The sequence below is a fragment of the Molossus molossus genome, unplaced genomic scaffold (assembly GCF_014108415.1).
Source record: "Molossus molossus isolate mMolMol1 unplaced genomic scaffold, mMolMol1.p scaffold_m16_p_17, whole genome shotgun sequence".
NCBI classification, from domain to species: domain Eukaryota; kingdom Metazoa; phylum Chordata; class Mammalia; order Chiroptera; family Molossidae; genus Molossus; species Molossus molossus.
The window spans coordinates 22,452,644-22,467,849 of NW_023425352.1; the positions used below are offsets into that span (position 1 = coordinate 22,452,644).

Sequence of the window (15,206 nt, forward strand, 5' to 3'; positions counted from 1 at the left end):
CTACATTCAGTTCTGTCACTTTTGATTCATTCAGAATTTTGAAGCTGTGTTACTAGGTGTACATACATACATATAGATTTGTTTTATTAATGGAATGACCCCTTTATCATTGTGAATTTTCACTCTTTATTCTTGATAAATTCTTTGTTTTGAAGTCTCCTTTGTCAGATATTAATATAGCAAATCTTTCTTTCAATTAGTGTTTTATAACATATCTTTTAATCTTCTTTTACTTTTAACATACATGTCTTTATATTTTACATGGATTTCTTTTAGACAGCCCGTAGTTGAGGTGTCACTTTATATCCAGTTTAACAATCTCTGCCTTTTAGTTAGAATGTTATATTCAATTTATCAATACACTGAGTTAAAATCTGCCATCTTGCGGGTTTTTATTTTTTGTTTTTTGGGTTGTTTTTGCTCTTTCTCCATCTGTTCTTCTTTCTTTTTGATTTTGATTTTCTGCCTTCTTTTGGATTAACTGAATTTTTCTTAGTACCCATTTTATGTCCACTATCGACTTTTTAGCTATACCTCTTCATTTTATTTATTTTTAGTGTTTGCCCTAGGGCTTACAATATGCATCTTTTTTTTTATCTTCACACGAGGACATTTTTCCACTTTTTGTTCAGATAGAGTGGGAGGGAGAGAGAGGAAGAGAGAGAGAGAGAGAGAGAAGCATAAACGTAAAAGGGACACACCGAGTGGCTGCCACCCGCACGACCAACCAGGGCCGGGGACAAACTGCAACCAAGGCATGCGCCCTTAGCGGGAACCGAACTCAGGTCTCTCTGGACCGCAGGCCGACACTCGTAACTGCTGAGCCAAACCGGCCAGGGCTACAATATGCATCTTTAAATTTATCACAGTATACCCTCGAAAATAATGTTATATGACTTCATGTAACATATAATAACCTTGCAGTAGTTTATTTCTATTTGCCTCCCTCCTGTCCTTTGTACTAGTGTTGTCATACATTTTTCTTCAAGGTTTGTTATAAATTTCACAGTACATTATTATTCTTTTTTGCTTTAAAGAGTCAATTATCTTCTTTCCTCAGTTTTAAATTTAGAAAAGTTCCTCACTATGGCTATCCAACCTTGATGTCAGAGGTTGGATGCCCTGTGCCTAAAAAATTGCATAGTCTCAAATCTCTGTTGGACTGAATTCCCAGCAGAAAGAGAATTAGGGGACAACTAAGTAAAAGGATGTGACCTGACAGCAAGCTTGTGTTCATTTCCTTCTTCTCAGTTTGATCTGACATCTACAGTATAACCTATCTGGGGAGGGTATTTAAGGCTGCTACCAGCCCACTCCCAGTCCAGACAACATGTATGGCTTTCTATGCCAGGCTGCCAAATGAGGATGAAACCACAAGGTACCAATACAGAAACTTATTGAGACTTCTTATAGAATAGGAAATAAATATGGAACATAACAAGAAGACTGTAGTGGGATGTAATGGAAAAGAGGCCCTGGAATTAGAAACCTGGGTTCAAATTTTGACACCATCATTTACTAGTTATATGACCTTGAACTGTCTGAGCTTTAGTTTCTTATCTGTAAAATAGTTGTCATCATCATAAATTTTTCAATAATATTATGAAGATTAAAGATAATATATGACCTGGCTGGTATGGCTAAGTTGTTTGAGTGTCATACCATGCACCAAAAGGTTGCCTCTTCAATTCCCAGTCAGGGCACATGGCCTGGGTTGCTGGCTCGATCCCCAGTAGGGAGCGTACAGGTGGCAGCTAATCTATGTTTTTCTCTCTCATATCCATGTTTCTCTCCCTCTCCCTTCCTCTTGCTCTAAAATCAATAAAAACATTTTTAAGAAGAGAAAGAATATACAAAATAAACATAAAAATATAAATGATACTATCTAGCAAATAGAATATGCCAATTGAATGAAGGCTATTAAGATGGAATCAAAAAAGAAAAATGGAAAGAGAAAGTATTTGATGTAGTCAAATAAGATGAATCGGATGGTTAAATAGTGGCCAGGAAAGTATGAAGTTATCGCTAATATTTGAGGATAGGGACATGGAAGGCAAGCATACTTCTTTTTGGCAGAGTGTTACATAGGGATAAAACCATTGAAATAATAGTTCTGCAAGGAACCTTTGAAATCACTTACTAATCCACGGCCCTCATTTCACATAGGAAGAAACAGATGTCCAAAAAGATTATAAACTGCCCAAAGACACAAAGCTGAAATTAAAAAACAGTTTTCTTACTCCTAATCCAGGGCTGTTCCTGTACTGGCAGCCTAGGCACATCCTTAAGTTTACAGACTAAACTTGATCTCTCAGAGAACAAACATTCAAGGAAATCAAATTCACTCCTAGGAAGTGGAAGGCATGATCTCTGGAGAGCTGGGAAAGGTTGGTTTGATGTTTGAGCTTTAATGATTTCGAGGTCCTCAGAGATCCAAGGATTGTCAGTTTCCACCAGTAGCAGGTGAAGACCCTGTCCTAGTTGGTGTAAACCACCAACAAAACTTTCCAGACCACTCCAAACTTATTATTAGCAAAATCTGGTTTTAATTACTGAATACCCTTTTAGGAGCTTGAAATTCAAAGGTCTTTAATCAATTGGGATTCTTTGGCCACAGCTGTCAGGTGATCTCTAGGCTTGGGTGGGTGTTAAAAAGATTCAATGAATCCATTCTACAAGGAATGCTCATACCTCAGGGCCAACTTTCCATTCTCCAAAAGAGACTATAACTACTCTGTTCACACTTTAATCCAGCCAAATTCCTAATCATAGAAAAATGAATCTCTGGATGATTTGAAACAGATATAGTAGTGTAAAGGAAGGAAGAAGATGAAGGCTTTTTTAAAGGATTTTTCATGATCTCCATCTATCTCTCCCACTGGCCTTTGGTCATATGATCTCTTTCAGATGTTTATTCACTAATTAGAGATTATGATTTTTGGCCCTATTTCTTCCACAAAGCAGGAAAGTACAATTTGAGAGATTAAGCTCTGAAACTACAAACAAAAACATCACCAGTCATAAGTCTAGACATTGCCTTTGCTCCTTTCTCCCACCAGTTAGAGTGAGCTGAGTGGGTACTGCTTATTCTGCAGGCTGATGATAGAGAAAATAATAAAAGATTTTGTTTCATAGAAAGTTGTTGGGGCCCTGGCCGGTTTGGCTCAGCGGTTGGAGCGCCGGCCTGCGGTACAGAGAGACCCGGGTTCGGTTCCCGCTAAGGGCACGTGCCTCAGTTGCAGTTTGTCCCCGGCCCTGGTTGGTCGTGCGGGTGGCAGCCACTCGATGTGTCCCTTCACATCGATGTTTCCCTCTCTCTCTCTCTTCCTCTCTCACCCTCCCGCTCTATCTGAACAAAAAAAAAAAAAAAAAAAGAAAGTTGTTGGGAAATGAAGTTCGTCCCTCACAATGATTCCAGATTTGGGACAAACTTATCCTTGTACCCACAGAACCAAGGTCTGAATTGGCAGGTTTCTTCCCTGTGCCATCCCTCTAAACTGTTTATTGCTCTAGCATAATGTTCTGTCTATAGAAGAAATAGTGCTGAGCACAGAGTAGTCCTTCAATAATGGTCAGTGGCAAATGGGACTGCCAGAAAGGAGAAGATCCAAGTAGCTGCAGGCAGTTTTGATGGTAAATGCAGACCTAGATCTCCCTCGCATCATCTGTGGAGGAACAACATAAGTCAGATGTACCTTTTCTCAGCCAGGAAAACAAAAACCTTTTTCCTTCTACTACCTGGTAAACTTCCTCAAACTCAAAAGAAGATAACTTTTCCTATAAAAATGAGAATGACTTACTCAGGGCATTGCCTAACTGCCTTCTCTATATTTGTTATAGGGCTGAAATGCTCTATAATCTTGACAAGAGACTGAAAAGAAATTAGAGCTCTGGTCTTTCCTTTTCTCTGAAGGGATCTAATCTAGCCTCCCACCTTCCTTTACTTAGCCAAAACCAGACCTTCCCCAGAACTGGTTATGAGGAACAATGAGGAACAATCCTCTTTTCTTCCAGCAGCAATAAAGGTCTGTCCCTAACGTAATTTCACCAGTCTAAGGATGGGCTGTCAGTGGCATTCTCACAACTAAGTTAAGTGGTCAGGTATTGGACAGCTTGGAAGGGAAATTCTGATGACAGAGAAGCAAAAAGCCAATTCTTCTTTCTCCATGATCTATATTTATTCCTCCAGATTCAGAACTAGTTAAAGCTAAACAAGAAGCACTGCAGCCCTGGCCAGTGTGGCTCAGTTAGTTGAGTGTCATCTCATGCACCAAAGGTCACAGGTTCAATTCTGGTCAGGGCACATGCCCAGAGTACGGGTTAGATCCCCAGTCAGGGTGCATACAGGAGGCAGTCAATCAGTGTCTGTCTGTCTGTCTGTCTCTCTCTCTCTCATCATCATCATCATCATCAGTGAAAGGCATATCCTTGGGTAAGGATTTTAAAAAAGCACTACAAAGAAAAGATGTTTTCCAAGTAAAGACCTTGGTGGATCACTGTTAGGTCTAGTGCCTGGACCCTGAGAAAGAGTTTCAACCAATAGCTAGTAATTTTTAAGATAACATAGTTCATGATGTGGCTCTAGAGTCAGCCTTCCTGAACTCATATCCTATCTCCACCACTTACTAGCAGGGTGAAGCTGGGTGACCCTCAGTTAACTCATCTGTAAAATGGGGATAATAATGTTTATCATATAGGGCCAGTAGTGAGGATTAAATAAAGTATTGTATATAAAGGGTCAAGCATACTGCCTAATAAAAAAGAAAGTGCCTAATAACCTTAGCTGTTATTATTATCTCTTCCATTTTAATATGACTGCATGAATAACTGCTTTCCAGGACCTAAAATGCTAACTCCTGCCATAAATGAGCAAATGCTCTTCTCCCTGACTTTCTGGAAGAGACTTGTCCTCTACAGGCTTACCAATGAGGGATTTACTGTGGAGAAAAGAACACACTGCTTTATGGTTTATACATTAGCAAGTGTAGACAGGCAGAGTAGCAGGACCTCTCCTGGAGAAACAAACATGGTACTATTGATTTCCTTATTGTGTTACACCTTTATTCTCAGCACTTTGAGGAGAGACCCACTGTTACATTATAGGTTTCTCACAATGCCTACCAGAGTCCTAAGAAACAGTAAACATTCAACATGCTTGTGGACTAATTTAGTAACACTCAGGTCCAACTAAAAAGGAAAGGAATCTCTCATCAAGGTCACACAAAAAGATTAGAGTTAGGCTATTACAGTACACCCAGCACTGTTCTCAGCACTCTGATAGGTTTCTAAACCTCTCAGAGCCAAGTCCTGCTTTTAAGGAGTTAAAAGCAAAATAGGGAATCAAGATAAACCACCATGAAGGGCATACCCACAGATGTAAAGCACATAACAGGGTTGAGCCAGTAGCATGAAGTGTGATTTGGAGTCAGTTGCAAAACTAACCAGTGAGTGGGCAACCAGGTTGAAATCATGTCACACCTTTTAAGGCAGGGAAAATGAAGAAATTTAAGGTCTCTACTATTTTGTCTACCACCTCCTCCACTTTACATTACTGTGTCAGTTAATTCTGAAAGCAGGGCCCCTGAGACAGCAGCTGTGGCGAGGGCCACTACCTCTGACAGGTCTGTGACTCTGGCACTGACAGTCTAGGCTCCACTTCAAGGGCAGATTGTTCAAGCTCAGCTCTGATGCTGACAATAAGTCCTACAAAAAGGATGAGCAGCCCAGCTGGTATGGCTCAGTGGTTGAGCGTCGACCCATGCACCAAGAAGTCACCGGTTTGATTCCCGGTCAGGGCACATGCCCAGGTTGTGGGCCTGATCCCCCGTGTGGGGGCATGCAGGGGGTGGCCAGTCGATGTTCTCTCTCATCGATGTTTCTTTCTCTCTCTCCTTTTCCCTTCCTCTCTCTCTAAAACCAATAAAGAAAAAATATTTTTTAAAAATATAAAATAAATAAGAACAAACATACAAAAAAAGAAAACTGAGGCTCAAAGACATTAAGTAATATGTATATGTTTACATAGCTAATTAGTGTCAATGGGACCAAAATTGAGGTCTTTCTGCCCTTGCCCTCAAGTGACCTCAGGGGAGGGATTTAGTTTTACCCCATCCCCCAGTTTGTTTCTCTAAACTGAGGCCATTTGTGCCTTCCACCTAAATCCAGAAGATGTTCCTTTGTGGTGAAGAATCATTTATGCACGTAAGATCTTTGAGATAGTTTGAAATGGGCTGTGAAGACGGTTACTCTTGACTCCCAAGAGCTGTCCAGGTAGCTGTTTATCCATTGGGATGATAATGTATCCATTAATTGTATGTTACTTTCAGGAACTCAAAACTTTTATTCACACGTCATTTTAGGAAGACGAATTCAAGTTCAGTTTTATAGAGAGAAGGGCTAAGGCTCAGAGAGTTTAGGTGAATTGTTTGAGATCCCATAGTAAGAGTGGGAAATCCCAGTTCCATCCTATCATGCCCCTTGCCAGGACCCATTTTCCTGTCTGGTAAGGGTCACAGGGGCATGGACTCCTTAGAGAGCATATGACTTATGGGTGATTTACTGACTTGGGAGCCACCTTGAGCTGAGGTGGTGGGCATGGTCCTAGGAAGCCCACAAGCCCAACAGCTGATGAAAGAAGGTAGGCTTATACTTGGAAGATAGACTGTTACCTGTGGATTAGGGAGGGATCTCAGCCTAGGTGGAGCCAGGAAGCTAGAGAGTGATGTTGAAAATTATGGTAAAACCTAAGGCCGTTAGGCACAAGGGCTCTGGGAGATTGCCCTCTAACTGCTGCCCTTGCCACATCCCAGGCCAGTGTTGAATGTGAGGCCCAAATGGGACATGTTCCTAAAGTCTGAAGCTACAGAAAGCAAAGCAAACTATGAAAGTACCCAGTGCTCCAAAGTTCTAAATGAGCCAGAGCCCAGACCTGAGCTTAGAATGTCTTCTTCTTTTAGGAATTTAAGAGTAATGATGAGGCCCTGGCCTGTTTGGCTCAGTGGTTAGAATGTTGGCCTGCGGTCCAAAGAGATGTGGGTTCAGTTCCCGCTAGGGGCACATACCTCGGTTGCAGTTTGTCCATGGCTCTGGTTGGTCGTGCGGGTGGCAGCCACTAGATGTGTCCCTTTCACGTCAATGTTTCTCTCTCTCTCTCTTTTCCTCTCTCTCCCTCCCACTCAAACTGAACAAAAAATGGAAAAATGTCCTCGGGTGAAGATAAAAAAAAAACAAAAAGAGTAATGACGAGGGCAGGAGGTGGCAGAGGCTGGGTGAACAGAAGAGTAACTTACCCCTGGGTAAAACAGAGCAAAAGGAAGAAAGGTCTGGACAGAGGAGAACTAAGATCATGCACTAAGTCCAGTGAGGCCTGTGGTTTTCTTCCAAGGAGCTGGTAGCGTAGGGGCCTTCTTTGCTTTCACCTCCCTGCAAGAAACTGAACTAAGCTGTTCTGGCAAAAGTCAGCTTTACTGGGAAAGGAAAATCCCTGTTCTGAGTGAGATCTTAGACCTTCCACTCTGCCCTAGCAAGAAGAGAAAACCTAGGTGATCAAGGCAGCCTTGCTTGAGACCTGAGACTCTCGGGATGTAGCATCTCTTGACATGCTGCACTTATCTCAGAAATTGACTTTAGCATGGTATTTGTCTTTTGGCACCTGGAACCCCTCAGGGAAGGCTGAGCCCACATTGTTGGGCCATAGACATTGCTGAGGCTGCCCATTATTCATAGTTTTAGAAGGCATGTATTCTATTCTGCCTGGGTTCTGGGAGCTGGTTCCATCTTGGAGGAGCTTTGCCTTTTTCTGGGCTTGAGCCATTGGCTTCTGAATCAAGACCTTGGCTATAGATATTCCAGCCATGAGCACAGCCCAGGTGCATAAGAGGACCAGATTACTCTGTAGATGACTGCCATTGCTGGGTGCCAGCCCATATTGGGGTCTTGGGATACAGTCAGGCAAAGTCACTTTGAGGAGTTCAGTGTCTGGAGGTAGTGAACCCAGAGCCTGGGTCAGACTTTTGCCCTACCTATCCTTTCTCCCAAACTTGGGGTCACAGCCTTCCCTGTGTTCTCCATTTATACTCTCTCCTCAGGAATTCTTGGCAGGCAGAAGTATTTGCTTCTAAGTGAAGTCTGCCCTGGCACAAGACTGAATTGGTGAGAACAGCCCAGAGGCACCTTTGCTCCCCTCAGGAGTTCATCCTCAATCTCTCTGACCAGTCCTGACCCTAGTTTACCCTCTTCACACCTACCTGCTGTTAGAGCTAAGCCTCCCTCATTCCTCACTTATCTCCTAAGCCCCCTACTGAGCTGGGAGCTCTCCATGACATTTTAGACTTCCCTCTCAGGTTTTTGATCCCTGGCCGGGGTCATGCAGGAGACAACCAATCGATGGGTCTCTCTCACATCCATGTTTCTCTCTCACTCCCCCCACCCCCACCCCTTCCTTCCACTCTCTCTAAAAATCAATGGAAAAATATCCTCAGGTGAAGATTAGCAACAACAAAAAAAAGCTATCACCCAGATTATCAGAATGAACAGTAATTCCCTTTCCTGATCTCTTCTTTCTGCCCAGTCAATCCCTCTCTTTTCTGCCCAGCTTATTTTTTCTAACTTTATATAGTCCCTCTCTTCCTAATTGTCCTTGCTTTTAATTCATTGTCTTATAAACTGAAGTCACATCAGGACCCTTCCTTTTGGAACCATAGAAATCCAAGGTTCCTGGAGTCATTGGAGGTCTGAATCTCCACCATAGAAAATCAGAAAGAGGCATGGTGGGGGAGAGACAAAAGATAGATTACCTCTAACTTAGTCTAGAAAGTGTTCCCTACACCCCAAGACTGGGACACCCAAAAGTTCGATCCAGGCCAGTATAGGAAGACTGAGTTGGCATTGAGAGATGTAAATAAATGGCAGATGGTGCTGAGGAACATCCCAGGACTAAAGAAATATGGTTCCCAAAAAGGAAAAAGGAAGGAGACATTGGGCAAGTCTTACTGAGCAACTGTTACAGCCTGGCCAGAGAAAGTTGTAGGATATGGCTGAGAACACTTTTGTGGTATGGGGACATTGGTGAGCTTAGACACTCACTATTTGTCACCTCTTCTCACACTCTTTTACCATACTCAGAGTAAATATCCTTGGTGGCCAGGCTGGACTAGGAAAAGTGGGGAATAGGAGAGATTAGAAAGGGATCGCAGAACCCTGAGGAATTGCTCCCTGTGGACAGGGGGGTGGTTTGTGTGTGTGTTTGTTTTGGGTGATAAGTAGTGAGCAATATCTCTTGAGGGTATTGCCCCAGACTATATTCAATGCAGTAGGGCTGCAGGAGGAGCACAGGTGGGGCAGTGATCTATAGTTTGCCTAGACTAAGCCCTGCCTGGCCCTTGGCCTCCCCAGGTGCTGGAGGTAGTGCGAGCCAACTATGACACACTCACACTGAAGCTGCAGGATGGCCTGGACCAGTATGAGCGCTATTCGGAGCAGCACAAGGAAGCTGCTTTCTTCAAAGAGCTGGTAAGTCTGCCCCGCCTCCATCTCTACCTGTGTCTTTTGGGACCCTTTCCCAGCCACTGGGTTCTACTGTTTAGGTAGGCATCTAGGGAACAACTGCAGTTCGCCAAAGGCTGATGAAATACGATTTGAGGGGTCTGCTGGGATTGGGTGTGCAACTTCTCTCCCAAAGCAATTCAGGACCAGGCGGTGAGAGAAGATAGTCCCCAGGGTACTGGTGCCAGGTTGGAAAGGATGAAAAACCTGAGGCAGCATTGTCCACGTCTCTTTTGTAGCCATAGAGACAGCCCTTGCACAGCTCCAGCTGGACCTGGGGTTTGACATGTGTTCCCAGTGGTAGCTCTGGCTGGTTACTCCTTATCCTGTCCTCAGAGCAACTAATGAGAGTAATTGATTCTTCTTCTCCTTCTGCAGTCACTTCTAGATTCCTAACTGGCTCCTTGTCTGTGCGATCCCTCCTCCCCCCACCTAGTTCTCCAGTCTTTGCTCTCTGTCCCACTCCCACTTTCCAATTGCTCAGCTTCCTGCAGCCTCCACCCTTGGCCACTTGGAGCCAGTGAGCATTTGCTCTGCCTCCTACTCCACCTCCCACTGGACTCTCCCTGTTGATGGTCCCTCTCCTACACCATGCTCAAGGCTACTCTCAGGAAAAGCTCAGCCTCCATGTAGTCCTGCCACTCCGCCTGCCTGGTTGTACATGAACGTCCTGGCTGGGGGCTGAGACCAGGACACACAGGCCTTTGTACCTACTTCCCATGTCCTCAGACCTCCCACTTCTGGGCAGAAATTATGTCATCTCTGCCAAGTCTGAGATGAAGGTGCTGGATTTTAGCTCATCTGTCTTGTCTTGTGCTAAACACAGCCCATCTCTGACCCTGACATGATCTTCCTGGGACTTTGGACTTCCCCAGGATGAGGAGGACATCCTCTGGGTTGAGTTAGTTGAGAAAAGGGAAGCCATTAGTGTAAGAAGACAGAGTATTTTTATGGGTGATTGGCAAGTCTTTAGGGTAATGTGGGGGAATTACTGGGGGCCCAGACTTATCGAAGAGAGTAAGTTATTGGGAGATGAAGATGGTCGTGGAGGAGAAAGTTAGAGGCTCTTTGACCCTAGCTGCTACCTCACTCAGTTCTCCTTACATCTGTACCTCTGGCATAGGGGAGCAAAGAGGGTCTGGTTAGGTTTGGAGCTAAAGAGCTTGAGCTGCCTGCTGTTCGCCAAGCTGCCCTTTCCTCTGGCTCCAGCCCGACAGCTTCATTTACTTTCCCATAGCAAAGAAGAAATTGAAGGAAGACACGACCCCCTGGACCTTGGGGCCCAGCACAGATACACACTCTTTTTCTCCTTCCTGGCCCCCTCCCTTTTCTCTCATACAGCAGTCCCATCTATATCCTGTGAATGAATCTCCCCCTCTGCTGGATTCCTCTTAGAATGCACTCAGAGTAGGGAGTTAGGCCCTCTGACCCCTTCTCCATTGATCTTTTTCCCTGTTGACACAGGCACCACTTCCTGCAAGGTTCTGGGTCTGTGGGTAGAAAATGTGAGGTGAGCAGAAAGGACACAGCAGGGGTACACCCCAGACTTTCTTCTAAAGTAGGGAAGCGCCCTGGCCGGTTTGGCTCAGCAGTTAGAGCATCGGCCCTGCGGACTGGAGTTCCCCCTAAGGGCACATACCTCGGGTGCAGTTTGTCCCTGGCCCGGGATGGGGTCATGTGGATGGCAGCCACTCGATGTCTCTTTCACATCGATTTTTCTCTCTTCCTCCCTCTCTCCCTTCTGCTTTATCTGAAGATAAATGCGAAAATGTCCTCGGGTGAGGATAAATAAATAAAATAAAGTGGGGAGGCATATTTGTGGTTTGGAAAGAGTGCTGGACTAGGAATTAAGAAACCTGGGTTCTGTGCCCGGCCTGGGACTCAAAAGCTGTATGACCTGATCCTGGTCATTGTTCTCCTTAGATCATACTCCTGCCATCTATGCCAGACAAGGGCTGTGTTTCTAAACGTTCTTTCCAACGCAAAATAGTAGGTAAATAAAAAGGGAGAGAGGAGACTAGAAACACATCCAAAGGGAGGTAGCTCCACAGCGTGAGTCCACTAGCATCAGTTTTTTCTTCATCAGACCACTGACCAGACCAGTCACCCTTGAGCACTGCTGAGGCAAGGACAAAGGCCTGCCTCGCCCTCCTTCCATGTCTGTGCTAGCTTCTACCTATTCTGTCTCTCAGCCCCTCCTCTTCCCACTATCACAGAACTGTTTGCTCATTTGCCTGCAGGGATAGTGGCTGTTAAGGGTTCATTCCTGTGAGAAACTTCTAGCACTGAATCTTGGCCTTGTGCCTCAGGCACTGCCCTCTACTGTTTGTAACGGGTCTCTCCTCTCTTTTCTCTGCCTGTGTTCTCCCACCTTTCCCCACCCTTTCCCAGGTTCGCTCCATTAGCACCAATGTCCGAAGAAACCTGGCCTTCCACACACTCAGCCAGGAAGTCCTGCTCAAGGAGTTCTCCACTATTTCCTGAGGCCACACCAACTTCAGCAGCCACTGACTGCCCTTACCCATGAAGCTTCTGGGCTGGAGAGGGAGAGGGGAGTGAGGGAGAAGGGGCTGTCCCCAGCATTGGAGAACAACACAGATACTGAGTTCTCTCAATGAAGGCCGAACTTCAGTGGAGCTTGGACAGGAGGGGCACGCCAGGGATAGTCTTTTGGGGAGGGGTGGGTGGGCATAGAGAGAAGCCTTCAAGAATGTAGGGATGTCCAGGGTGGGCTCCCTGGATGTCCCCTCACATTTCCAACTACAATTACAAGTTGTGGCTACTGACTAATTTTCAGGGTGTTGGGGTAAGCCTTAGGGTGGTGCCAGCACCCTGAGGATCGGTGGCTCTCCTAGACTTCTGAAAACAGACAACTCTCAGATGTAGGTGGAACTAATTCTGCTTTCTTGGCCTGGGGCTGAGCTGGGCTTGAAATCTATCTCCCCTGTTCGCACTGTCACTCTGTCCAGTCATTAGGACTCTTAGCTCAGGTTTAGGGTAGGGTAGGAATGGAGTACTTTTTTTATTTTCTAAATCCAAAGTTGACTTCTCTGGGAGACTGAAGATTAGAATCCACCCAGTGCTCTGCTGTCTGGCCACCACTTTCTGGATTTGATTCTTGGTACCAGGAGTATCTGTTAGCTTTTTCTTACCTTCCAACCCATTGATTTGTCAGCACTATAGGGTCACAACTTTAGCTTTTCACTTTCAATCTGGTTTAAACTGTCTTTAGTGTGTGTGTGTGTGTGTGTGTGTGTGTGAGTGAGTGTGTGTGTGAAATAAACATTGACAGGTTTTTGAAGCCCTCAGGTGCCTACTTTGCTGGTTCACTTTCCAGCAGCTTCCCCACCTCCCTAGCCACCCCCTCCTCTGGGAGCCTCTCCTGCCTCTGCTGAGCTCTCCTCCATGAGTTCCACCCCCTCACTCGGCTGTTGTTTACATCCAGCCTGCCTGAGAATTTCCTCTGGGGAGGAATCTGTTCCTACTGTGGTTTGGTGGCTGGGAAGGAAAGAACCTGCTGGGGGCAGAGTACCCTTCATCTGAAGGAGGCCAGGTGAGCATCATGGAGAGGCCATTCCATCCACCTATATTCTGGCTGCAGCCATCAGCAGATCTCCTGACATTTGAAATTCGGCCTGTGATTCCTCCTCTGGACAGCCTCCATGGGACTACTGTAGGCTTTCCCTACACTACAGTTGCCTCCTAAGTAGCTGCTGCTCTGAGATTCTCCCTTTCTAAAACACTTTCTAAAGCCTCGGTATGGTAGGGAGCAAGCAGCACAGGAAGTCTAGGAATAAGTGCAGGAATCCAGCAGTGAGAGAAGGTTGGGGATCTCCCTGGTTGCTGTTCCACTTAAGCTTCAAAGGAGAGATACTTGCCCAGCCTTGGAACCAAGGTTCTGGCTCAAATATTGGACAGATATGCACTAGTACCAGAGAATCCACCAAAATGCTGCCATGGACAGATGTAGATTAAGAGATCAGCAGCTGGGTCACCTCTGATCACTAGATGGATCGCTCAACCTGGGGCATTTAGTATTTTTCATAGTGATAAATCCTAGAGGAACTGGACCTGGAAGCTGGTGGCAAGCTGAAATGATTAAAAATTAATTGTATGGGACAGTCTTTTTAGTGTCTTTTTTTCCCCCTTAATCTCTTACTTAGAACTCATTTCTCAAAGACAGAGTTAAGGTAATCTTCCAGGATCTGATCCCATCTAGCTAGGGGGGCCCTGCCTGTCCTTATAGGCTCTCATCTGGAGTCTCCTGGCCACAGAGGAAGCAAATTCGGTTCAGAGAGGTGTAGTCTCCCTTGCCTTCTGGGTGAAAGGAGAGAGAAGAAAGTTCCCTTATCTCCAAACTTGGTATTGAGGAGGACAGCCAGCCCATTTGGGATGCTTATGGATTCCTGCTAGTCTTTCCTATGAAGTAAATAAGGACAGGTCAAGAGCATGAGGTAATAAACAAAGGATTCCATTGTAAAGGCCCATCTGTCGCTGGCCTATACACCTTATTCTAAGAACTCTAAACAGGAGTCCGATCCCTTCCTAGAATTGAACCTCAAAAGAAGCTGCCCATGTTCTGTCCATTTCCCACTGTTTCTGCCAGGTCTGCGGAGGACCCTCCAGAGCCAGGGGAGAGAGAGGAGCAGGATATTACTCCTAAAGACAGCTGTTCCTTTGGCTTCTCATGCCTAGTTTTCCACCATAATTCTTGCTGGGTTAATTTAATCAAATACTTGGACATTAAATCCAATTGAAGAAATTAAATGTGTCGGGGTCATTTCTTTTTTTGTATTTTATTTTCTTTTAATTTTTAAAATTAATTTATTTTTGTTACAGATGTTTCTCCTTTTCCCCCCATTGACATTAAGTTGGGGTCATTTTAGCTGAAGTTTTTAGTCTCAACAGGTCATTCCTCCAAAGGAGCTATTGGGCAGGCAGGATTACCTGGAATACTGCCACCATACCATCCAGACCCATCAGACACTGCCCAGTCTTCCCTCCATCCTCATGAGGGCAGGGGGCTCTTGGACTAAGAGCCAGGCAGCATCTTGGGGAAGATCAGGCAGATAGGCTCAGTCATTCAGGAGCCATTCCTGGGAGCCAGAGGTAGCCCAGCTCTCTGCTAGCCTCTGGCTTCAGAAAAGTAAGGGAACGGGGCTCATAGCAAGAGCATTTGTTCCCCACTGTGGGTCCCCACCTGGATCCCCAAACCTTCAGTTTACCCCCCCCCCCAATCTTGTGGGAAAACATAAGGAATCTAGGACAGAGCAGGTGATAGACAAAGCCAAGAAAGTTGAAGGGAAAAAAAAAAAAAGAGCAAGTCCAGCTGGTGTGGCTCAGTGGTTGAGCATGGACCCATGCACCAAGAGGTCGCTGGTTTGATTCCCAGTCAAGGCACATGTCCAGGTTGTGGGCCCAATCCCCAGTGGGGGGCATGCAGGAGGCAGCCCATCAATGTTTCTATCTCCCTCTCCTTTCCTCTCTCATTAAAAAAAGCAAGAAAGAATTGAAAAACTGACCTGTTTCACTTTCTTTTCCTTTTCTCCCCAGTTGGCCAATGTGGATCATTAGATCAGGAAAGAAGGCACACTGAGAATGAATGGGGTCCAGAGAAAGGGTCCTGGAGTGCTTGAGGGTTGGGGTACTTGGGAGAGAAGAGA

General features: G+C 45.2%; 1 protein-coding gene across 4 annotated transcripts in view; it reads left to right on the forward strand.

The window, feature by feature from the left end:
- The window catches only part of ARMH3 (armadillo like helical domain containing 3), a 177,387-nt gene extending 165,186 nt beyond the window's left edge, over positions 1–12,201 (forward strand). For 2 of the 4 annotated variants that reach the window (XM_036264616.1, XM_036264615.1), the window contains exons 25-26: positions 9,394–9,510; positions 11,935–12,199. In XM_036264616.1, the coding sequence (XP_036120509.1) occupies positions 9,394–9,510; positions 11,935–12,027 (210 nt within the window). In that variant the 3' untranslated portion in view covers positions 12,028–12,199. Of the gene's footprint in view, positions 1–8,087; positions 8,136–9,393; positions 9,511–11,934 lie in introns of those variants that run through there. The other 2 variants (XM_036264617.1, XM_036264620.1) reach the window with 2 other exon arrangements.
- The last annotated feature ends 3,005 nt before the right edge of the window (positions 12,202–15,206 follow it).